Genomic DNA, 25,881 nt, shown 5'->3' with positions numbered 1-25,881 from the left:
AAAACACAAACTCCAAAAGTGGCGGATCTGTTCGGCGAAATATCTGACTGCGTGTCCCCGCATCCCTAAGGACTGTTTGGCGAAATATTTGACTGCATGTCACTGCATATCAAACTGACTGAAACGATATAAGTAGAGAAATCTTTACTGTGCTGCTGAGTGACAGCGCTTCTCACTGAACAGCGCAGCATCGATGATGTAAGCGTGCCCAGGCCCGATTGTGGTGTGAGTGCGGGCCGTTGGGGGAGACGGGAGAGGGGACAAGCGTGCTTTGGCCCGGTTCAAGGCAACTGTACCTAGTGTGAGTACGGCCTAAGTCCGTTTGTGAAGCTGCAGAAGATGGAAGCCACTAGAGGGCTATGGATAATGAGGGCTGATCTGTGGGTAATGTATACCGGGATGCAAGCTGGGGTCTGATCAACCTCAGCTGGGTCACCTAGGCAAGGGTGTCTGATGTTGAAAGATCCGAGACAATCAGTGACCCCATGATACATCATTGACGATGCGTCCCAGTGCATAGATGATGTATCTTGGACACACTGATTTATGTTTTGGTTATAATTAGTTTAGTTAAACTGGATAATTTACTGTTGTTATACTATAATTTGTTTAATTATTATCATATACAATATACTGTTAATATAATTTTTTAGCGTTTGGTTATTATTAGATGCTTGCAATAGGTAAACTTTACTTAACTACTATACACTGAGAACTAATATTATATTTTGTAATTTTAACGAATTATAAATTATTTTATATTTATATTTGTTTATAATTATATTATAATTACATTTTATATTATCATACCTTTCTTTGTTTAAATAATAGGTTTTCTAGAGTAAACTGAACTGTTAACAACACAAACCTACGGCCACAGCTTTTTCTTTGAAATCAATCATTTCAGGAAACGCCAGTGCAATACCTTTGGCGGCCTGCGAGAGGTTGTGGCGCTGTCACTAACCGAGCTCCCGGCGTTTGCCTGTCCGTGGCAGTAGAGCGCGGCGCGGACAGGCCGCATGTGCTGTGAACTGAGCTCCAGTGTGCTCGTGTTCATTGTCAGCTGTAAAACATCCCGCAGTCTCCTTTAACACATTGGCTTTTCATTCTTAGCAAAAGAAAAGGTTAAAAGAAAGATGCCTAAGAAGTCAAAAGAAAAGGCTGAGTGGGAGGGTGATGATGAACCACAAACAGGTAAATATGTTTATCTGTGAACGTTACCCCATAACTTAGTCTTTTCATCGCGACATGAATATGACAACTATCTTGAATTAGTTACACCCGTGTTGTTAACTTCTATTTTCTTTACTATACAGAGTAGATTTAACCTTATTGTGTTTGATTACATTGTGCCATAATATTATTTTGCTTAGCCCGTTAGCTTACAACAGACGTGGATTGATGGCGCATTCATGGTTTGATGTTTCACTGTCATTGCATCATTTTGTCAGCCTGATATCATTTAAGTCCATATTTGACTTTTTATACAACTCCGCGTCCACTTTGAATGCTAAAACGATTGTTAATGAAGCCCCAAATGAGCTGAATTGAGGTAAAGTTGGTTTAATATTCGCACACTCATTCAGTAACATCTTGTGACATGCTCCCTATATTGTTTACCATAGTATTTTTCAATATTCCTGCATAATACACGTAAGAATGACTTCAACACAACATTAGCACTATTTAATTGACTATAAACAGTGTTGTGCTTTGATAGTCATCTGCTTCTAATATGATTTCACTATTTACAATTATTTTCTGAAAATGTATTTTTAAGGAGAAAGTCTGAATGTGTGAATATTAAACGAATTTCACCTAACTGTGAGCTGAGATGTTAAAGAGTGTTGTTGAGTGTTCTTTTGTGGTCCAAAAAGTTGTCTAGTTTGGGAGCTCACTAGGTAGGTAGCAGTTGTGTTTAACCTTATACAAGTTATTCTCTCTGTGGCATTGTTAAGCTTGGTTAGTGTACATTTTGTATGTTCATTCCTGTCTGCTTTGTCTGTTTGTGGATGGTTTTATGTTGTCTGAAGTGCTTACACGATGATTTGTTTTTGTTTAGTAGACAAACATGTCAAAAAAGGCAAGAAGGATAAGAAAGACAAGAAGAGTGTAAGTATTTATTGGTTTGTTTGAAATATTATATTGAAAACATTGAAGAATAAATTTATTTAGGTGCATTTAAATGTAAAAAGTAAGTACAGTTTTGTCATCTATCTATCTATCTATCTATCTATCTATCTATCTATCTATCTATCTATCTATCTATCTATCTAGATTGATTGATTTCATATGTATGATCTTTGAAAATTACTTATAAATCCAATAAGATTAAAGACAAGACATCCATTTTGCTGTGTATATATTGGGTATTTTATTTTCATAGCTAAATTTTATCATTTAAATTTCAAACCTTGCAGTTTTTTGAGGAGCTGGCATCAGAGAATAAACCAGAAAAAGAACAGCCACCAGTGAAAGAGGTGCAAGGAAAGCAGGTGTGTTATTTAAATGTGTTCATCGTTTATTTTATAAACACATTCTAACAATCAAAATATAACACACACACACACACACACATATATTTATCAAGTGTGTTTTTTGATTGCTTTCACATTAGCCTCAGAAGAAGAAGAAAGACAGGCGGAAAGGAAAACCAGGAGACGATGAAGATGATGATGAAGATTCAGAGGTCATGCAGCGTCTCAAGAAACTGTCAGTCCAGGCTAGTGATGAGGAGGAGGAAGAAGAAGGTAATTTTAGAAAATGATTTAGTTTATTTTACTTACAGCATCACACATTTAACATAAACATTTATCAAGTTTTCTTTTTAAAATTTTGCAGTTGTTGTTCCAGCCAAAGGAGGAAAGAGAAACAAAGTTAGTTGTTTTTAAATATATTAGGTTTTAATACTATTTATATAACACATATGACAATCTAGTTGAACCAAATCATCAATTTCTATATGTTCAATGCTGCAACGCTGATCAGTTTTTTAATTTATGGTCTCTCTGACTTTCAGGGTGGCAATATATTTGCTGCACTGAGCCAGGGGCAGAGTGATGATGAAGATGATGAAGCTGGTGGTGATGATAATGATGATGATGATGACAAACCCAGAAGCAAGAAGAGCTCTAAGGTAATGTGATTTGTTTTTACGTTGGTTTTTATTGAAGTTAAGTATGCATGTACCTAAGGTTTATAAACGGTGAGTTATGTCAATTGAATTTATTTATATAGCATCTTATATAGTACAAATGTATTTGTAAGCATTAAAGTCAGTGTGAACATCACAAAATTCAAATCCATATCCTTGTTTTATTGCTGTTTTTGGGAGGGGGGATTAAAATGTAAAGACCTATATAAATAAGTTTGGGAATATTTTAAGGTGCAATAGGAGATCTAGAATAAAGGCTAACGTTAACCTAAACGCATAAACGGTCACTAGACAACATTACCACAATACATCACGTAACATAAACTAGAGAAAAAAAAAACTTAATGTTACAGTTAATAATTAAAATACCAAAAAATATGGTAGTTGTAGGGCTGGACGATATTGGAAAAAAACTGTCTGCATTAATTAAATAATAAAAAAAAATGAAATAATTCAAGCAAATTAATTGTTAATGAAGTTAATTACACATGCAAATGATGAATTTTAATATGGACCCATTGCAAATCCTGCAATTTCACTATTGCAAATTATCACATGGCGATAATGATGCTGAAACGATATATTGTGCAGCCCTAGTTGGTTGTTGATGTTTGCCTGCCATTCTCCGTCTGAACTGTATCTGTGAATGTGTCGATGTAATCCTTTATGCTCAAACATGGTGTGTATAGTGTGCAATTGCATATTTTGACAGACTGGTTGAACAGCCTAACATAATGTTCGGACCAAACATTTTGATTGGACAAACTTTTCTTGGTCCTACACCTTCCACAGAGTTTTAAAATGCATATAAAACATTTGGACCACTTAATTTATTAATGGTTATCTGGATGTGAAGAGACTTTCAACCATCATAGCAAAACAGTTCCTGATGACATTCACCTATTGCACCTTTAAAAGTAAGGTCCCACTGGTTAACATTCATTAATGTGTTAATAACCATAGTACACATTCATTACATACCTCTTTTTCCTGACTCTCGCTAGCATGTTTTATTCATCTGACTTCATGAAAGTTCCAGTGGAATTCATTCTGTTGTACTTTCATTCATTTCTTTTCCAGATCAGTGCAAGTGTTTCCAGTGCCGGAAACTAAAATGTTTTTAACTGAATCATGTGACTAATAACATTCATGTCATCAGTTTTTATTTTTCATCATTAACTAGTCTGCATTAGGGTTGCACAGTTTACCGGTACTATGGTAGTATCGCAATACTATGGCTCCAAAATACTGGCGTTGCCACTGTAGTTTGTGAACAGTAGTATCGTCATTAATTGTCCATTTACAATAGATATATTAGATGTGGTTAAACCACTAAAATGTTGACACTTTTGTGCAATAATAGACCATTTTATTTTAATAGTCTGTGGATCCCTTTAAGGTTGCAAGTTTTCTGATGTTTTAAACGCACATCTGAATCTATTTCTGTTCCTCTCAATAGGATTTAGTATCTACTAGAACCATGACAATGTTAAAAAAAACGACTTGAAGTGAAACCTGAAATAGCAACAGGAAACATTAAATCAATTTTTGACCATTTCATATAGCCTAATTTGGTTGGAAAAATGCTATTTTTGTAACCAATTTGTTTGGTATAAACTGTATCTTTACAATGTATTTTTGTTTGTCAGTTATTTACAAAATTAAAATAATGAATAAATTTTAGGTGAAATGGGGTGCAAATCATACCTTTTTTTCAATAATAAGGGAATTATAAATTAAATTCAAGACCTATTATAAGATGTACAATATAGTATTTCTGACAATTTTCTTTATAATTTGAATTATGAATTACACTATGGCAATACTACTTGGTATCGTGATACTTTAGCTGGTATAGAATAGTAAGATGAATTAATGGTATCGCGACAACCCTAAGTCTGCATGACTTCACATCATTCCAGTAATCAAGATTACTTGGGGTCACAATGTTGGTGATTGAAACTACAGGGAAGAATATATTGGGCTGCGTATGAAATATTTCTACATTTATAAGTATGTGTGCTTGTGTCTGTACATGTATGTGTGTGATTTAGGAAGTTGAGAAGGTAGCCAAGGGAAAGAAAAAAGATAAGCCTAAACCTAAGCCAATAAAGGTGGGTGAAAGGGATCGTTCTTTATGCTTTTTTTATCCACTTTTTTCCTCTTTCAGAATTCACGTCTTTTGTTCTTCTATACTGTGGCTTTCGTTTTTCTTTATTGCTACATGACAGCAGTGCGCCACACATCGTGGGTACTGAACTAACCCCTTTCCATTCCAGTCTGCTTTACTAACAATATCTGGTATGGTGATATGGTGAATGCACTCTAATCTCACATTACCTGTAGGATGTTTGGTTTGACTTGTTTGACTCTCAAATTCAGGAGGCCTCAGAGGACGAGCAAGATGAAGGTGCAGAGAAAAAAGATGAAAATGAAAAGAAAGGAGGGAAAAAGGGCAAGAAAGCTGCTGCAGCTGCTAAACCATCTAAGGTTAGTGACTCTTGTTTTGATGATTGATTGGTTTCAAAGAGGCGTTTGTGTGTGAATGCAGCCTAAAGGACTCCTAAAGGGATAGTTCACCCAAAAATGAAAAATAACTCATAATTTATTTTGAAGAATGCTGGTTGCTGACATCCAACAACTTCCATAGTAGGAAAGAAAAATACTGTTGAAGTGAATGGAAGCTACTGGCAATTTTCAAAATATCTTTTTTTGTATTAAACACAACTATCCCTGTAATGTTAACAGGAGGAAGATGATATTGAAGAGAAAGAACAAGAGAAGTCCCAGAAAAAGGGCAAGAAGGAACCACCCAAGGTCAGATTAAGCTTATAGTAGTTTTTAATTAACAGTGTTATTTAGCAAAGAAATAATTATGTAAGTATGTATTTAACGACACAAGCGTAACGAGTGCTGAATCTTTTTGATGTTCGATTTCAGAAAGGGAAACCTGCTCGTCCTCCTCCGAGTGATGATGATGAAGAGGAGGAAGAAAAGAGTGATGACAATGACATAATGATGGTACTTCAATATTCTCCTGTTTTGTATTCACAACATTTATTATTAACAATTGTTTTCAATTCGTTGTCCTTGTTTTTGTTCCATAGAGCGCAGAGGATGCGATTGCAGCTCAGGAAGCCAAGGAGAAACAAGATGATGACCCCTTTGCTAACATGAGTAAAAAAGAGAAGAAGAAAAAAAAGAAAATAGTAAGAAGCATTTGTATATTTTTTAGCATGTATTCATATTTTGGGATGCACCAAATTTTTGACTGCTAAACATTGTTAGATGAAAAAAGGCAGAAAGTGAAAAACAGCTAAAAATACGAGGTAAAAAAAATATTCTGTGCTGCAATGTTCAGCGTGCTGGTTTCAATTTCTCCAGCTGTAGTCATTGTACAGAATTAAGTGTCTTTCCGTCCGGGCACGGAAAGCACTGCTCTATGAAATACATTAGTTTCATTAGGCCATGCAAAGGCAGGTTTGTTGTAGCGTCAACCAAACCACAAGAGCTGCAGAATGTTTATGTATATTCTATTTATGAAGCCATACTTATCTATGCATTAATTGCATGTTCTCTTGAAAAACAAAGTCCGCTTAAATAACACGCTGACAAGACATTTCTATGTAGTAATTATTGAATTTTTTTATGGTTTTAAATTAAAAATGTCGAACAAAATAATTAATTATTATAGAGCATTTTTATTTTATTTTTGCCCAGATTTTTTGCAGCGCATACCTATCATATTTTAAAGCTTTTATAGTTTTCACTTTTATTTTGACAGTTTTTTAAATTAAATTTTATTTTAGTTTTTCAGTACTCAAGTTAACATTTCAGTTAAGGTCAATTTCCCAAATTTGTCAACCTAAATGTTTTTGTATAATAATTATTTTCCTTCATTCCAGCTTTTATTTCAGTAAACGAAATATTGAATAGTTTAGTAAAAACAGTAACAGCACTGACAATTATCTCTTCCTTGTGTGTTGTGCAGATGGAGTATGAGCGTCAGGTGGCGAGCGTTCGTGCTCAGAATGCTATAGAAGGAGATTTCTCTGTTTCTCAGGCTGAGCTGTCCTCTCGACAGGCCATGCTGGAGAATGCTTCAGACATCAAGGTTTGATCTGGAATAATTTCTCTTGGCCTTTTGAAAACACTAATTGCTGTTTACTAATTTCTGTTCTGTGGTTTGCAGTTGGAAAGATTCAGCATTTCTGCTCACGGTAAAGAGCTGTTTGTTAATGCAGACCTTCTGATTGTTGCTGGAAGACGATACGGTCTGGTTGGGCCAAATGGGTGAGTTTATGGATTTAGTTTTATATGTAATAAGCCAGATCTTACTTTTCATTGGAGTAGAAGCTATTGATGTATTTAATGTTATAGTTATTGTAATTGTTATGTCCTTGTTGTGAATCTCTCTTCACTTTTGAATTTGAATCAGGAAAGGGAAAACCACTTTACTGAAGCACATTGCTAACAGAGCTCTTAGCATTCCTCCCAATATTGATGTCCTTCTTTGTGAGCAAGGTACAGTATAGCATTCTGTCATAAAGATATAAATATGGTGTTTATTGTGTGAATTCCTTTAATAGTATTTAAAAAAAATCATAGTATTTTAAAAATTTACTTTTAGTTTAGTTTTTTTTTTTTGCACTTTTTGTTTTGTCTTTAGTTTTTTTTTTTTAACTATGTTGCTATTTATGTCATACTTAGTTTACAAATCATTTGAACTGTTTGAAATTAATTTGAAGAAAATTTAAACTCCCAAAATGACATTTGAAGAAAAATTAAACCCAAAAACAAAAAGAAATACGCAAAAATCAAAACAGATTGTTGTCAAACTAGTTTAAGAGCTCTCAAAGACTAAATATGCCAAAATGTATCTTAAAAAAAGTATTAGTCTGATCCTCGCTGCTTTTTATGCTGCTTATAGCAGTTTGAACTTCATTCATGTATTTATGACAGGTTTCTTTATGGTAACATTATTTGAAGAATCAAAAATGTTTTAAAGATTTTAGGTTTAGCTCATTATTAGGGATGTAACAGATCACAGTTTATATAAACACTTAATGTTTATGGTAAAGATTAAAATCGTTGTTTAATGGAACTTGACGCTGGCGAATGTTGTAGCAATTACATTGTGTAACCAATAGGTAGCGACAAACAACCATCGAAATAATGTTACTGAATAGGTTTTCAAAAATGATACACCTATAATGAAACATGAAGTTTTATGTGGAAATTGTTGGATCATCAATTGAAAATAAATATATGTTATGTTGTACAAGATGCTAGATTTCTATATTTAGCAATACCAGCAACAGTAGCAAAGATCATTTTTTGTATTAAATATATTTTCCTTTTTTTAAGCTGGTTCTTTCTTAATTTTTAATTTTTATTTAAATTACAGGTTCTAAATTCTGTTTGGTAAAACCATAGTTTTTTTCAGTAATATTTTTATATAAATGGAGAGCAAATGACATGACTCAAAAACTGTAGTGTGATCTGAACCGTGAGATTTGTAATTAGTTGCACCGCTACTCATTATAATAAACCTGCTATAGCCTATTGCTAATTCTTTTAATCTTTTCTTCTTAATCAGTCTTTTTTGGATGCAATGTTGCAGTATTACTAGTGTGAAACCAGTTGTTTCCCAACCCTTATTTTGTCTTTGCGGTTTTTCAGAGGTGGTGGCGGACGACACTCCTGCAGTTCAGGCAGTGCTGAAGGCCGACACGCGCAGACTGAAGCTCCTGGAGGAGGAACGGCAGCTCCAGAGCCGCTTGGAGAAAGGAGACGACAGCGTGTCGGAGAGACTTGACAAGGTCAGATAAAAGGAGCTCACTGAGGGCATGCGAACGTGCTGATCCATGGAGTTGCGAAGGATAATGGTGTGTCTGTGTCTGTCGCTCTCAGGTATATGAGGAGTTGAGGGCGATTGGAGCCGCAGCAGCTGAGGCTAAAGCTCGTAGGATCTTGGCTGGTCTTTCTTTCACTCCAGAGATGCAGAACAGACCCACCAAGAAGTTCTCTGGTGGTTGGAGGATGAGAGTGTCACTGGCTAGGTGGGTACAGTGAGGGAAAACTAGGGTTGGATGATATGGCTAAAAATAAAATATTGTATTTTTTTTCTCCTGAACATCTGACTAGTTGAAAATAGATAGACAGATAGATAAATATATATTATAAAGATTGATTAATTAAAACTAATCCATGACTAAAAATGGTTCAGCACACATGAAGTTATCATGGTGTAAAAATAAAACAAATAACTATGTATTGTTTATGAGTTTATGAATGCAAGTATTGTACAAACTTTTCAACACTTTGTGTTGAAGAACAATGTGTAAAATTACGCAAGAACACAACTGTATATTTGCACTGTAACTGTTAGAGGCAAGGCAAAACAAAGTGACTAGATTTTCTTTTAACCAAAAAAATAACATCACATATTTCCCCCTATCATTAGTATGTTTAAAGGGATAGTTCACCCAAAATTTAAATGTATTCACTTTTTACTCTCCTTCAAGTAGTTTCAAATCTCTGTGTCTCTTTCTCCGGTTGAACACAAAAGAAGGTATTTTGAAGAAAGCTGAAAACTTGTAACCATTGACTTTTCCTTAGTAGTAAAAACAAATATTATCTGTAGTCAGTGGTTACAGGTTTGCAACATATTTCAAAATATCATCATTTGTGTTCCACTGAAGACGGAAACTCAGATTTGAAACAAAATGTGAGTAAATTATGACAAGTAAAAATTTTTGGATTAACTGCCCCTTTAATTGTTACATTTTTTTTATCAAAACTTTAATACATTTATTTTTTAAATGAAATCAGGGAAAAATGTAGCATATATTATTACCTAATTCATCATTTGCCTCAAGCCTTAGAATTTGTAACAATTCATTTTAGAAATATAAATGAAAACCTGCACTTGTGTTGTCACAATAATTCAGATCTATTTTATTTCCAGAGCGCTGTTTATGGAGCCCACTCTGCTCATGCTGGACGAGCCCACTAACCACCTGGACCTGAACGCTGTCATCTGGCTTAACAAGTAATTACTTGCTCTAAGTGAAAGAAATCCATCTACTTGATGTGTTTGTTTCATGCAGATTACACAAAGACCCCTTTTAAAAGATCTCATCAGTGATGTGTTTGATTACATTAAGTGGGATTTACAAAGTGATTGTATTAGTAAAGGTGCTCAGGTTTCAGAGCTTTTACAGTTATAGGAATAGGATACATGATCAGAATATGGTGAAAATAAATGTCAGCATCTTTATATCGAAACAATCGCTCTCAAATAATATTAAATAAACAGAATAAATTTTAATTAAATTTTATTCTAATACATTTTATTTCAATGCAGTTCAATTGCCATATTGTGAAATATTATTAATTTCAAATACTTATACATTTATAATATTTTAGTGTGCTTACTCCAGCCTTCAGTGTCACATGATACTTCAGAAATAATTTATTTGGAAAGTTCTTAAGTATTTACATGAAATAGAGTGTAGTTGCAATATTAAATGTGTCTTTATTATTTCTTTTTATCAGTTTAATGTATACTTGCTTTCTCGTCTATGGTATGTTTCCTTTGGTCAGAGCAAGTTAAAGATAATGATACATTGTAGCATTTTCAGCCGCTTTTCATTACATTGTAGCATTTTTGCTTAACACCAGACCAAATGCTCAGTAAAGTCTAGATAGGATACAGCTGTTGATACGCACATTGATATAGCATCATTTTTGTGACACTGTAAAACAACAATTAATAATTCAATTGTAACGGTTCTAAAACAAATACATTTATAGAGATGGTATAGAAGGATATAATTTCCCACACCTGGGAAACGGAGGCCACGTGAATGGTTTGTCAGGACAATTAAGTGCACACAGCACACAGATAATTGTAAGAAATAATTCCAAAAAGCAGCTTACTGTGTAAAGCCAAATAAAACAAAACAAAAATGTGATATATAATCAGCCAGAATCAGCAGAGGTGAAGAGGCAGCGAGACTTAGCTACCACTCAAGTGGCCACCTCCTTAATAATGCAGACTTAATTTAACTTAATATAAACGAAACGGATGAGTTATAAAAAAAAATTCACCCCCTCACAGTTGTCAAGAAGGGTAATATTAGCCATATGCACCAAAATCGTTCTTTGTACCAGGCTGTAAACACTTTTTTTTTTGCTGTAAAGTTGGCCATTTTAACAGTGGGCTCAATAGAAATGTGCTCTGTTATGGAGCCAGGACTAGCGGAATTTCAATAAATTGCAGTTGCAGTTACTTATGTATTTGCTTCACAAGGTAGAGTGGGAGGTTGCCGCTGGGATTCAAGGGAACTAAATGAGGCACCCTTAAAAACAGATCTTACTGACTCTTTAGATTAGTAATGTGTGTTTTATTATTACTTTTATGTTTTTTCAGTCTTGATTAATGTCATTAATGTTCTAACTGCTCTCAAACTTTCTCTTTGGTTGCTTTGTTCTATTAAGCACTATTTTATGCACCAAAGTCATATATCACTTACTTTCTTTTTAAGCTATCTGCAAAGCTGGAAAAAAACACTCCTAATTGTGTCCCACGACCAGAGTTTCTTAGATGACGTCTGTACAGATATCATTCACTTGGACAATCAGAAACTCTACTACTACAGGGGCAATTACCGTGAGTTTCATGAGAAAAAAATAAACAAGCTATAGAGAGTTTCACTTCTTTTTGGTTCAAATATTTATTACTTTTGCTTCTCTCCTAGTGACGTTTAAGAAGATGTACATCCAAAAACAGAAAGAACTCCAAAAGCAGTACGACAAACAAGAGAAAAAGCTGAAAGACCTGAAGGCTGGAGGAAAGTCCACCAAACAAGCTGTAAGTTGCTCTCTTTGTTTCTTCAATAGACTTTCTTTCTGCACAAATCATGTCCAAAACCCTGGTGCTCATTCTCCTCCATCATAAAAATTTCAGGAGAAACAGACGAAAGAGGCTCTGACAAGGAAACAGCAGAAGGGGAAGAAGAAAAGCCAGGAGGAGGAGAGTCATGAGGCCACGGAGTTGCTGAAGAGACCCAAAGAATATACTGTCAAATTTACCTTCCCCAATCCTCCGCCGCTCTCGCCGCCAATTCTTGGCCTGCACAGTCAGTACATTTCTATTTTTCCATGTATTTTATCAATTTATCTCATTGTAGTGTCTTTTTAAATAGATAGTTCACCCTAAAATGACTTCATTCAGTATTTGCTAAGCCTCAAGTGGGTCCTTCTGCTTTTCTTAGTATACATTTTAATGTTTTTCAGATGGAAAGCACAAGTTAGTGACTAATACAATGGGGTGTTTTTATTAAAAATGTCATATACACTCACCAGCCACTTTATTAGGTACGCTGTACTAGTAGCAGGTTGGACCCCCTTTTCCCTTCAGAACTGCCTTAATCCTTTGTAGCATAGATTCATGTCATGTTCAAGAAACCAGTCTGAGATGGTTTGCAATTTTTGACATGGTGTGTTATCCTGCGTGAAGTAGCAATCAGAAGATGGGTACACTGTGGTCATAAAGGGATGGACATGGTCAGCAACAATATTTGAATAGGCTGTGGTGTTGACACAATGCTCAAGTTAGTACTAATGGACTGAAAGGGTGCCAAGAAAATATCCCCCTCAGCATTACACCTCCACCAGTAGCCTGAACTGTTGATACAAGGCAGGATGGATCCATGCTTTCATATTGTTGAATCCAAATTCTGACCCTACCATTTGAATGTCGCTGCAGAAATCAAGATCATAAGACCAGGCAACATTTTTCCAATCTTCCGTTGTCCAAATTTTTCATGTTCTTAGCTGACAAGAGTGTCACCCGGTGTGGTCTTCTGCTGCTGTAGTTCATCTGCCTCGAGGTTGGACGTGTTGTGCGTTTAGAGATGCTCTTCTGCATACCTCAGTTGTAACAACTGGTTATTTGAGTTACTGTTGCCTTTCTGTTAGCTTGAACCAGTCTGCCAATTTTCTCTGACCTCTGTCATCAACAAGGCATTTGTGCCCACAGAACTTGTCGCTTACTGGATATTTTTTCTTTTTTGGACCATTCTCTGTAAACCCTGGAGATGGTTGTGCATGAAAATCCATGTAGATCAGCAGTTTCTGAAATACTCAGACCAGCCAGTCTGGCCCCAACAACCATGCCACGTTCAAAGTCACTTAAATCACCTTGTGACGCTCAAATTGAGATGCAAATGGATTCATTCAGGAATTGAACATTGTTTTTACATGCACAAATGCAAAATGTTTGGTTTCTGTTTTATTTGGAACTACTTTAGTAGAAAAAAAACAGATGACACTGTGCCTAAATTGAAACTAACTCAGTATTAACTGGAACTATTGTATGAAATCTCATTTGCGATTTATGCTGATAACTGGGAAAACAAACAACGCTCTTCTCACAGACACTAAATACTGGGCATGTTTTGTGTTCTGATGAGCAGTTTGGTGTTTTTTCTCTTTGACTCCCAGGTGTTGACTTCGGTTATGAAGGCCAGAAGCCTCTCTTTAAAAATGTGGACTTTGGAATTGACATGGAGTCTAGAAGTAAGTCGAACATGTCTTCAGAAATTATAATTAGCTAATTAATTATGATGGAAATTATTGTTAAAAAATACTATGTTTTCTGAAATGAGCTAGAGAATATTTTCTCTGTTTCAGTTTGTATTGTTGGGCCCAATGGAGTCGGGAAGAGTACACTGCTTCTGCTTTTGACTGGGAAATTAAATCCTGTAAGTACCAGGTGTATTTATGAATGAGAATGTACATAAAATAAATCAAACTTTGAGAAACCTATTTGGGTTAAAGAGGAAACTTCACAATTTAGTGTCTCATCAATTGTACATTCTGTCATAGCTTCTTACTGCTAAAATGCAGTGAGTGTTAGTAAAAAAGGAACTAAAAAGATATTAAATTTAATACAATTTGTTTTTAAATATTCAGAAATTAAACACTCATTTTGCTCTAGAGCAAACAGAAAGCACAAATAAAATGACCTTACCTTTCTATAAACAAGTTGAACTCAAATTAGGGAGTGTTGCTTACTATACAAGCCAAAAAATAATAATAATAAAAACACAGAATTCTCAGCAAGCTAACATTGCTGAAAAGAGCCTTTCAGTAGCTTATATTGTCTAAAACAAAATATTCATCACAGATGCTACACAAAATATCATGGTGTTAAACGTACAGCTGTGGTACTCCAAAATGGCAAAGGTATATATAGTTTTTTTAAATGCCTCTTTGGTCACTGCATTAAAAGGCACTGTCTTTAACGAGGTAGTGCGTTATGGCATTAGTTATCTCCTGGCCAGGGTTGCACCAGCTGTTTGTATGTGCTTTCTTAAACTTGAAGGTAAAGTCTACACTAGAGGCTTTGTAACTTCTAGCTAGTTTGTGGTTGCCGTAGTTAGTAGGTAGTAAGCTCCCCATACAGTCATGTGTATAGTCACATTGAATGACGTAATATTCAATAAGAAGCATTTGAATCGGTAAGCTGCTTTAAAAGTCTTTTGACGTGCTGTTTTTCTTTGATAAAGTTTCAAATTGCGATTCGTTTTGATTTATCGCACAGCCCTACTGTTGGCGAGATTTTAATCCACTCTGGAGTGATTTTTGAGTCTTAAATTGGGCACAACTTTCTCTGTTTCAGCAAACTGAATGATTTTTGGTGACAATCCTCATTTTGACACATTTTAGGAAAATGCTTTGGAGTTTTTCAAAAACTCAAAAATACACCCTTTTATTATGTTCAAGAATGATTATATGGTGTCATGGCCTTGCAGTCAAAAATGTTCTTATATTAGAAATCAATGGGGGCAAAAACAGCCATAAAAACAATGAAAGGGTAATTAATTTGAAAAATACACCAATAAGAGTTAAATGGCATGTTTTTATTATTGTTGGATTTTTGGACTGCACTTTGAAATAGAACCTGACAACATTTTATGGTATATAAACTATTGTGCTCCGTTTTCCCCCACAGTCCAAAGACATGCGGTTTAGGTGAATTGAGGAGGCTAAATTGGCCATAGTGTATGTGTGTGAATGATAGTGTATGGGTGTTTCCCAGTGATGGGTTGCAGCTGGAAGGGCATCCGCTGTGTAAAACACATGCTGGATAAGTTGGCAGATCATTCTGCTGTGGCAACCCCTGATTAATAAAAGGACTAAGCCGAAAAGAAAATTAATGAAAAAACTATTGTTACCATATACCAAATTACATTTCATTGAGTGTCTTCAATTCATATAAATCCATAATTTGTTCCTTTCTTTGTAATAATTTAGCTTTTCTTTATTTTAGACAAAAGGAGAGATGAGGAAGAACCATCGATTGGTAAGCCAGATGTATAAAATCACTCGACTTATTGTCACCACATTTTATTATGTGATTTTTTTTTGTTGCCTTTTGGTTCATTGGTTTGTTGTTCTTTGTGTGCCTGTAGAAAGTAGGTTTCTTCAACCAACAGTATGCCGATCAGTTGAACATGGATGAGGCCGCCACAGAATACCTGCAGAGGAACTTCAACCTCCAGTACCAGGATTCCAGGAAGTGTCTGGGTCGCTTTGGGTTGGAGAGCCATGCACACACCATCCAGATTTCCAAACTGTCTGGTGAGCACTAAAGAACTGCATTCATGCTAGATTATACTCGTCTGTTCCTCGTATATGTTTTTTTCTGATTTGTCCTGATGTTTTTTAGGTGGACAGAAAGCCAGAGTGGTATTTTCTGAACTCTCTTGTCGGCAGCCTGACGTCCTTATCTTGGTAAGTAATAATGTCATAAATAGTGATGGGTACCGAAACTCTGTACTTTATCAGTATCGGTGCTACATTGTAAGTATCGATAAGCTTCTGCTATCGGTACTGGAGAATTGTTGCTGAATAAACATTACCTCCAGTAGCATAACTTAACTGACCAAACTTTTTAAATATACGACATTTGATATTCATCTGTACAGTTGTCAATCTCAAATGAGAAATGCTTGTGTTTCCAGCGAGCGTGTCAATATTAAAGCCCTCCCAATTCTCGGCTGTGCACGCACTCAGTGGAGGCTCGCACTAAGCGCATACACACAGCTTGTGACACAGACTAGCATGCACACACGGCTTGTAAGCTTGTGGAGTGAGCCAAACGGGTTGTGTTTCCCAAGTGGACAGCGTCAATGCCCGTTGCAAGTGAAAGTATCTTTCCAAAGTGCATTAACTGCTGAAAGACAAATCAAGTTTTTGACTCCCTAGTTACTAACGGTAATGTTACATCATCCACATCGTTATGCCAGCAGCCAATCCCCTTAATTAGTATATTAATAGTTAAATAAGCACACACATTCGGTTTCAATGAAAACAGTATTTTGTTCAGCAGTAGCCTAAAGAAATCTTAAACATTAAAAAGGCTTTTACATCAGCTGTTTTTACAAATATGTACATATGAATAGCCTAATAATAAACTATGCTTGTTAAGAAATGATAAAAAACAGCTTATTTTTACATTGCAGGATGCTCAAACTGTATAAAAAAACACTGTTAACGTGAATGTGTTAATGAAAAATTATAACCTTTATCTCATTTAACTGCATTTTGAAACTCAAACAGGGTATTTTCAACTGCATGGAGCACAAGAAACCAAGAAAGATCCCGACTTCTGCCAGAAAAGTCAAACATGTTGATTTTTCTCTACATTCTTTTACATGGAAAAAATATTTAATTTTTTAAAAATTATTGCTTTTGTTTTATTTCACATTAAAAACATAATAATAAAATAAAGTTTTAATTTTTATTTAAAAAAACACTACAAAAAGTATGAAACGATAAATGGTATTGACAAAAGTAGTAATATCGTTAAAACCTTAACGATACCCATCACTAGTCATTAATGTCCTATTAAAGATGAGGAATGAAGATAACTAAGTTGAGTGGTTTAACATGTTCTTCATATTTCTTCATGTTGATGTACAGGATGAGCCCACAAATAACTTGGACATTGAGTCAATTGATGCGTTGTCAGAAGCCATCAATGAATATAAAGGAGGTATGTTGTCTTAATATTATTGATCACAAATGATATTGAGTGCATTAGTGTGTGTCTGCATTTTCAGCATTTTATTATTTTAAATAAGTCTAATTTTCACAGGAATTTTTATAAATTATTGGATTAAACCAACCAGCTATTATGTATATTAAAATATTATAAACAATGATTTGAAGAAAAAAATATACATTTTATAAATTCAGTAGATTGATTGATTAAAGGATTTCTTTCTGTCAATTTCTCTGGAGGTACTCAGTATGTATTTGAGAACAATTTTAATGCTATATTTTCTACAAATTTTGACAATTTTGAAATTCTATGCCTTTCGACTAAAATTTTAAAATGGTCTAACTTTTACTCTAGTTATTTTTTACTAATGTAGTTATTTTATTGGCTTTTTAATCTGTATAAATAAACTTTATTTAAAAGTCAATTACTTTAATTTAAACAAATATTAAAAGGGCAGCTATGATGAAAATCAACTTTTAGAAGCTGTTAAGACAGAACTGTGTGTAGGTATAGTGTCTCCACTGTCATATTGGGTTGATGTTAACCTAAGAATTCTCTTGTTTAAAAATTCCTGACTTGAAATATGACCCAAATCCCAGTGATTTTGAGGCCCACCGCAATGTGACCGATTAGTGCGTTTTTTTTCTGGCTCACCAAATTGATTGACAGGCGCCATGTTTCTAAAAAATAATATATATACACATCCACAGAACATTTATTTTGCAAATAAACTGAGATTAAAATATTTGTTCCAAGTTTTTAAAACAGCTTGTTTGTTATAAAGACAGTAAAATCGCTATGTACTGTAATTCTTAACCAATCTAATCACCATGGCCACATGGTGTCAGTAAACAAGCATATGTGTTTGTACTGCAAATGACATTTGTGTGAGACTCATCATTTCAGAAAGGCTTGAATAAACTCCACCACAAATACATCAAATAAACTAACTTGGTATTTTTTACTTATGAGCTATATTTCAGCTTCATCCGAGTCTGTCTCTGTGCTGTTCATCTGACGCATGACGAGAAGCAGACACACATTTGGGAACAGTGGGCAGGGAGAAGCAGCTCATTTTCATTTAAAGCCACAGGCTACAAAAACAGCTACACTGTACTCGAACACTAAAATGAGCAAATTCTGGAGACTTTAATGAATAATCGAATGGGTATTTTGAGCTGAAACTTTACAGACACATTCTGGAGACACCAAAGGCTTATCTTAAATCTTGTAAAAGGAGTATAATAGGTGCCCTTTCAAAAATCATTATAAAGCATCTTCGGTTTTAAGCCAAAGTTAAACATAGGTATCCTGTTGTGTTGTTTGGTGTATAAATTAGAGTACAAAGGGAATGCACAAGTGGTTTCTAAATTATTCCATTAGCTTTGCATGTAACCAACAAAAAGATTAGCATGTTTTTGGTCCTCAAAAATTGTGTGATGTTGACCAAGAGGTCCACAGATGCTCTTTCAAACATGGCAAAACAAAAGAGAGGCGCTGCTATGTGGAATTACAATGGTGTGTCCACTGTGGAGGTTTTGTTTTGATTGTCTAGTTCAATGGCATCACACACATCTTTTGTAATGGTTAACAATGTTTGATCGGTAAGCATCCTGTGGTCTTATCCACAACAGGACAAGATTATCCTAACAATAAAACATTATGTAGTCTCAATGTAGCATTACATATGTACAAAGATATATAGGCAAAATCATGGCAACTAATATTCATCTTTACCCATTTCTAGCTGTGATAATTGTGAGCCATGATGCCAGGCTGATCACAGAGACCCAGTGCCAGCTGTGGGTGGTGGAGGACCAGTCAATCAACCAGATCGACGGAGACTTTGAAGACTACAAGAGAGAAGTGCTGGAGGCCCTTGGTGAGACCCTGGTCAACAAGCCTAAAGAGTGAAGCACGGCCGGTGTTTATTACAGGAGTGTCAAACTACATCACTGAAGGGCTTTTTGCTGCGTCTACATTGCTACTTCTCAATAGAACCAAAAAGTACCTGCATGCAAACATACAAACCCTACAGCTGCAGGACGAGTGAAAGCTGACGCCAGATCAGTATTTTCACATGCAGGGCTTGTTCTTTAGTCATGATGTCTGGCATTCTTGTGTTAATCTTACATTCAGGTCATGTAATCACCAGCTCTGTTCATCTTTCTGATGCAATGCTATTAAACCTGCTTTGTAACTGATCGCCACAGTGGGAATTTATCAAATGTGAACAGAGAGGACTAGAAGTGTGCCGTGTGATAACGGTGTCTGACTGCTAATGCTATTTACTATTAATGCCACTTCATAGTATTGGCTCTTGCGTTCACATCATTATATTATCATTGTGCTGACATACTGAACCAGCCTCAAACTGTTTCACCCTCACCTGTGTTCATACAGTGATGCATCTGTCTAGAATTATGAAATAAGCAGGGCTGTTGACTCATTGGGTTTGGATAGAAACCGAAATTTAAATGATTTGAAAAAGCAAATAAATGATTTTTGCAATAAAGTCAAGATTTTCAGAGTTTTATTTCATTTTATGCTTCATATATTATGCTTGTCTTGGTAGGAACAAATGTAACCATGTCAAAAGCAAATGTCTATTTTCTTGTGGTCGTTTTAAGTGCTGGCAGAGAAACAAGGCGGATGAAAATTCCAAATTTGCTTTGCTTAAAGAATTTACTCTGGATAAAGCTGTATTTTATTGATAATTGGAATATTTTTTGACTAATTATAGTAATGTGTTTAATGGACTGCTGCTGTTCAGCTGACTAAACATCAACTATTTTAAAAGTGAGATGTGACCAATCACCACAGTAAATGTGTACACAAATTTCAGGACTCCATCTCATCTGACTAAGGTCTGTTAAAGCAAGATTCAGACTTCAGGTTTAAGGTAGTCTTTGTAGATCCGCTTCACTCTTGCCAGTTCTCGCTCGTCTGGTTTTATACTACCATACCAAGAATACCACAGTTCTCCAGAGCTGAGGGGAAATGGAGGAGGAGTTGTGGTTACAGCACCATGAGTGTTTGAATAGTCTTCTTTAGTGAAATCCACATGTGCAAACTGGGCACGAAGTAAACCTTTTGAGAGAGAAAAAATGTATGAGATTATATCCCTCGAGCATGTCCACCAACTTTTTAAAAGGGATTAATGGTGTGTTAACACTTGGCAGGTTTTTTTGAATAAAATATACTCTGTGGCACCAAACAAGTGGATATCAATCAGTCAATTTTCAATAATAACAGGACATGATGTCTCAAGATGCAACCATAAAATTAAATGCTCAAGTTTGTGATGTTGCTTGTGACACTAAAATATAGATGTTAAAACATGTCCTCGCTGCAGATCTTCATTTGTGTATAACGCCAGGCAATGTTTTGATAAGTAGCCTAATCTATTAAACACAAAAACAGTGTTGCATTTTCATCCCAATTAGCGGTTTCTCAACCACTTTTCTGACATGTCTCAAAGCCATTGTCAGGATTTTTTTTTTCATTGTTTATCATGGATACCTGCGTAACACTTTCTTGTTTCCTCTCATAACATCACACTTCTGCCACTATCTGCTAAGTGTTTTATGTAGAGGTCTGACAAGCTGGCTTCAATAAAAATAGAATAAAATAAAAATGCCCAAACCGATTGCAATTTTAGCTGGTTTGAGATCTAATTAGTTTGACATGAACATGAAACACTTAATTAGGTTAAATAAAAAAAAACACACTTAAGAGTTTTTGGTTGGTTTGGTCCAGACAAAAAAAATGCTATATTAAGCCCTGGGTTGCTTAAATTTCACACTATTACTTAACACTGAACCTAAGGATGTAATAAAAACAACTAAAAACTGAAATACTTCTAGAGTTTATATTTTGCAACAGATCTTCCTGAACATCCAACAATGATGTGTGCATGTGATTGTATAAAAACAAATAAGAGCTTATAAGATGTCTGAAGATTAGGCATGGGACGATAACAGTCATTGTATACCGCGGTTTGAAAAAGTCAATGTTTTTAAATACACAAAAAAATGTTCTGCTATACCGTTCCTAATGTATGTGAATTTTTTTTTGTTTATGTTTTTTTGTTGTTGCTTTTTAGGACAACAGTATCTCGAACAGAAAAAATGTCCAAAGATGCCGTTTTAAATTGTAAAGAAATCAGTGTTTTTGAAACTAATGAAGACAGAAGTCAATGATTAATTTAAATTATTTAGCCTGACATGTTTACTGCTCCATAAATTTTAAATGTTTCTCAAAATAAAATATATTGTGTTCAAAGAGAAAAAAGTTGTAGTTTTTTACCCAGACATTTAAAAAGAATACATTTAAAAGGTAATCACAATACCATGAAACTGTGATATTTTTATCCAAGGTTATTATACCATCAAAATCTTATTGACTTTATTCTTCAATGCGGAAGTGTGCATGGTTTTGCGATTGTTTTAGAACTTCCCAATTCAGTTGCCTATGGGAGAAATGACTAGGAATAATAAAACTGCAGAAAACGATCAAACTACTTGCTCTACAAACAAGTGTTTGCATGACTATAAAGACAAAGCAAAATAATATAATAGGAAAATGTCAGTTTGCAACATCAAGCAGCAGAACGAGCAGTTTTTAATGTCTAAAAATGAATGGAAGTAAATGAGACAGGAAGTCTCGAGCCAAAAGTATTCAATGGCTGCACCAGCTCATACGCGAAGAATAAGGTGAATACTGGCCCATGTCTAGTGAAAATGTCAATGCAGCACAGAGAAATCTATAATCAAACGCTGACATATGTATATTAAAATCTGCTTTAAAAGAAAAGCAGTTCTGACAATGTTCAGTCAAATGAACCATACTAAGAGCAATTACACCAGAACCCTTCTAATCCAATCAAAACCTGCCAAGTATGAACACACCCTTTATAAGGCGCTAATTAAAATTGCAAAAACACCAACTTACCAAAATCTTTAGCAGTTTCAATAGCCTTGCTAAGTAGTTTCTGTTGCTTCATGCACACACCTACAGAAAAATAAATGAAATCAAAAGTGGTGATCAGATCAGATAAAAAAAAAATTTCCATTGGAATGTACTGATAAATCTGTTACCGGTTACTGTGGGATCATGTACCACTCCAGTTTCAGGACAAAAGAACTGCTGCAACAAGTTCACATTCTGCAGAACAAATATTGTAAAATTATAATAAATGCCACTAAGCTTTATATATATATATACACACATGTGTATATGTATACACACACACACACATACATGTATATAAAGGCATGCGACAATAAGCATCCATAATACTGTGAATAATTATGTATCATTTAAGTATTTAAAATCCTATTATAGAAGGTTTAATTAATATTCATATTGATATCATAAGAAATTCTGAAACCATTATATGCCTGCTTTTAAGTGTTGTATTCACACACACACACACACACACACACACACACACACACACACACACACACACACACACACACACACACACACACACACACACACACACACACACACACACACACACACACACACACACACACACACACACATATGAATAAAAATGATTATAAAAGCGTCTCAAAAACCAACCTTGTAATGGATAATGATATTTGGATCACGACAGATGGGACACGGGTTCGCACATTTCTTATCTCCTCTCTGTGACAAAACACAAATCATTAATTCATACTTTACTGACTGTGCTGGTAATAATACAAAAATAAATAAATAAATGTGTACTCACAATACAGGTTTTTCTTGTCTTTTGAGGTGGGATCCCACCTTTATGATTCCTCCTGTAGTTTGTCCACACAGGCTTTGTTCCATAGCGTTCAATGTATTCTTAAAAAAACAAAAACTTAAAGTTATTATATGCTGGTATACGTTATTATATTATATGCTATTATATATGTTGACCAGTGTTGGGGGTAAAGCATTGCAACAACACAATAATATTACTTTTCTAAGTAACGAGTAAAGTAACGTTACTTTTTCGAAAATTTAACTAGATTTACTTTTTAGTTTCAATTAATTAGCTTGTAGCGTCCTTCACTAATTGTTCACGATTCATTTATTAATCACATTCCATAGAATTAGTATGTATTTTTTCATCATGAACTAGAGAGAAAATAAACAAAACAAATAAATCCCGAAAATTAAAACACTAAGCCAACATCAACAATTAAACATTAATCTTAAACAAATAAACCAAATTACCTTATTTTTCCCTCAAACCAGGAGCTATAACTCATGAAGGAGGAATCCGTGAAGTAACCGTATACCTGTGCCACTTTTACTGTGTTTCGCCTAGCGTTCCATACTTTGTTTTCAATCATTACTACACGCAATATATCAAGTAGGCTCCGCAATTTTTACGTCATAATTAAAGTCCCCAAACAACTTAATTCATTCAACAAATCATAAAAAAACTAATTCTAAATCATAAACGAATTAACACATTATTTCAAGTTTCTTTACATAGCTTTTAAAAAATAAGTGAATTAAAATTAGTCACAATGTATCAAGCAGTCAATGAGAGAATGTGTTCATTATTTTGAATGCATTTTTTCATTTAAACAAAAGGAAAAGGGGATTATAGTCTCAATGGACAGTGATTTTACTTAAGACAAATGGTACAAAAGCAGCAAACACATTGCTTTAAACTTTTAATAATCTGTATATACGGCATGTATAGCTCATAGCTCAGGGGTCAGGAACTTCTCAAATAACATCCTAAAATTTTTTATTTGTGTTTTTTTTAAAGGTAAATGTGGGTTGTACAGTGCATAAATAATTGCAGAACTCCTCTATTTAAAAAAGAAAAAAAAAGTTCTGAAAGAGGTTAAGCCTGAGCCAGGTAATAAAAAAAGTAACGCAAAAGTAATGTGACGCATTACCAGTGATGTAAAGTAACAAATTATAAATACTCAAATTACTGAAATGGAGCAGTCTTTTCTCAAGAATTGAAATTTAGTAAGTTGTTTTAAAATGTGAATTTTTACTTTTCCTCGAGTACATTTTTAGTGCCGTAAAGTTCTTTTACTCCACTTCTTTCCTTCAACCTGCAGTCTCTACTTGTTTTGTCTATGGGCATTGGCTAAAGTAGAATAATCAGTCCTGTGATTCTGGTCCAACCAAATCGCACATAGAAACAAACTTATATCATCCTAAACCTAAAGACATGCTTTATAAATGTAACAAACTGCTTGGAAGCATTAACAGTGTCCAAGAAGATGGACGACCAAGAGACTGTTTAGATCAGGGGTGTCAAACTCAATTCCTGGAGGGCCGAAGCCCTGCACAGTTTAGTTCCAACCCTGCTCCAACACACTTACCTGTAGGTTTCAAACAAGCCTGAAGGACTCAATTAGTTTGATCAGGTGTGTTTAATTAGGGTTGGAACTAAACTGTGCAGAGCTGCGGCCCTTTTGGAACTGAGTTTAACACTTGTGGCTTAGATGCAAGTCACTGATGAGAAGAGTGATGCCAACTGTATAATGACTGAATTTGTCAACACTAACTAAATGCACTAATGTTACGTTTACATATCCCTGCACAACTTGCATATAAACGCATCAGCCTTTCACAGCATAATGCTCACTACTTGCTAATCTTTAGTACTTTTAAAGGGTCTACTTTTTGCTCATACTTTGAGTAATATTCACAACAGATACTTTTACTCTACTTGCACTACATTTTTGGGCAAGTAATGGTACTTTTACTGATGATTTATCAGTACTCTTTCCACCACTACGCATTTCTTGAGAGGGAGTTGGACTTCTTACCATAAAAGTAACAAAGTAACGCAACTAGTTAACGTTACTTCTTGGGAGTAACTCAATGATGCACCACTTTTAAATATAACATTCCCCAACACTGATGTTAACTATATACTTTAATAGTCATATTTACCTTCACTTTTTAAGTACTCCCATGGTGTGTCTGCATATCTAGATAGCGTCTCCGCTGAATTGGTGTTATCAGCAGATGAAGATGATGCACAATAATTGACACGATGCACCGGAGCGACAATGGACGTTATTCTTACATCACGAATTCTCTGCAATGCAAAATAAAGAACGTGATTCGTCCTCTTCACGTGATCACTTCGCTGTAAACACGACATTTATATAACCACACGTTATATCAAAAACATCAGTTAAAATGTTAATTTATAATCAACAAACCTGTGCTTGAAGATGTCGTTGTAAATTAACGGGAAATGTGCGGCAAGCAACTATCCCAATGCGTTGTAAGGAGGCTGCCATTTTGTCTTTGCAGGAAACACGGAAGTTGTAACGGTTAAAGTGTACTGTGACGGAAGTACGCAGCTTTTATTATTTATCTCACGTTTTCTATTTGTTGTAAAACTAAACACGCGTTGTCTTTTGCAAAGTCAGCTTGTCATGAAAGTCTAGTTTTAGTCTTATACGCATATTATTTGTTGGAATTTAAATGGATTTGCTTGTTTTCAATGGCAAACTATAAATAATTAAAATGAATGTTTCAGATCTTATCCAAGACACAATTAATATGTATTTTTTATCTGCTTAGCCTTAAGTATAGGAAAAATAATGGATTTATTTTACAAGAAACAGCAAACATCAGTGATAATCAAACTGTTATTTTAAGGGTTCAAATCTCT

The 25,881-nt window shown here is 34.8% G+C and overlaps 2 protein-coding genes across 8 annotated transcripts; one reads left to right on the top strand and one right to left on the bottom strand.

The window, feature by feature from the left end:
• Positions 1-993: 993 nt before the first annotated feature.
• On the top strand, positions 994-19,754 carry abcf1 (ATP-binding cassette, sub-family F (GCN20), member 1). Of its 7 annotated transcripts, none has more exons than XM_021468041.2 (27): positions 994-1,194; positions 2,066-2,112; positions 2,421-2,495; positions 2,618-2,750; positions 2,842-2,876; positions 3,020-3,136; positions 5,209-5,268; positions 5,537-5,644; positions 5,903-5,971; positions 6,095-6,175; positions 6,262-6,363; positions 7,146-7,268; positions 7,347-7,447; positions 7,593-7,678; positions 8,837-8,976; positions 9,068-9,216; positions 10,125-10,208; positions 11,707-11,831; positions 11,920-12,032; positions 12,129-12,300; positions 13,667-13,741; positions 13,856-13,926; positions 15,498-15,530; positions 15,640-15,808; positions 15,897-15,961; positions 17,153-17,225; positions 18,982-19,749. In XM_021468041.2, exons 1-27 carry the CDS (start codon positions 1,137-1,139, stop codon positions 19,146-19,148), a joined length of 2,631 nt encoding a protein of 876 aa, XP_021323716.1. In that variant the 5' UTR covers positions 994-1,136; the 3' UTR covers positions 19,149-19,749.
• Positions 19,751-25,507, bottom strand: mrps18b (mitochondrial ribosomal protein S18B). Its single transcript, NM_001017759.2, has 7 exons — positions 25,424-25,507; positions 25,149-25,296; positions 22,981-23,078; positions 22,827-22,895; positions 22,334-22,400; positions 22,188-22,247; positions 19,751-20,324 (listed from the first exon to the last, which is right to left on the bottom strand). Exons 1-7 carry the CDS (start codon positions 25,502-25,504, stop codon positions 20,119-20,121), a joined length of 729 nt encoding a protein of 242 aa, NP_001017759.1. The 5' UTR covers positions 25,505-25,507; the 3' UTR covers positions 19,751-20,118.
• Positions 25,508-25,881: the final 374 nt, after the last annotated feature.

The sequence above is a fragment of the Danio rerio genome, chromosome 19 (assembly GCF_049306965.1).
Source record: "Danio rerio strain Tuebingen ecotype United States chromosome 19, GRCz12tu, whole genome shotgun sequence".
Lineage (NCBI taxonomy): Eukaryota > Metazoa > Chordata > Actinopteri > Cypriniformes > Danionidae > Danio > Danio rerio.
The sequence above is the reverse complement of the archived record's forward strand: the minus strand, read 5'-3'. Positions and strand labels throughout refer to the sequence as shown.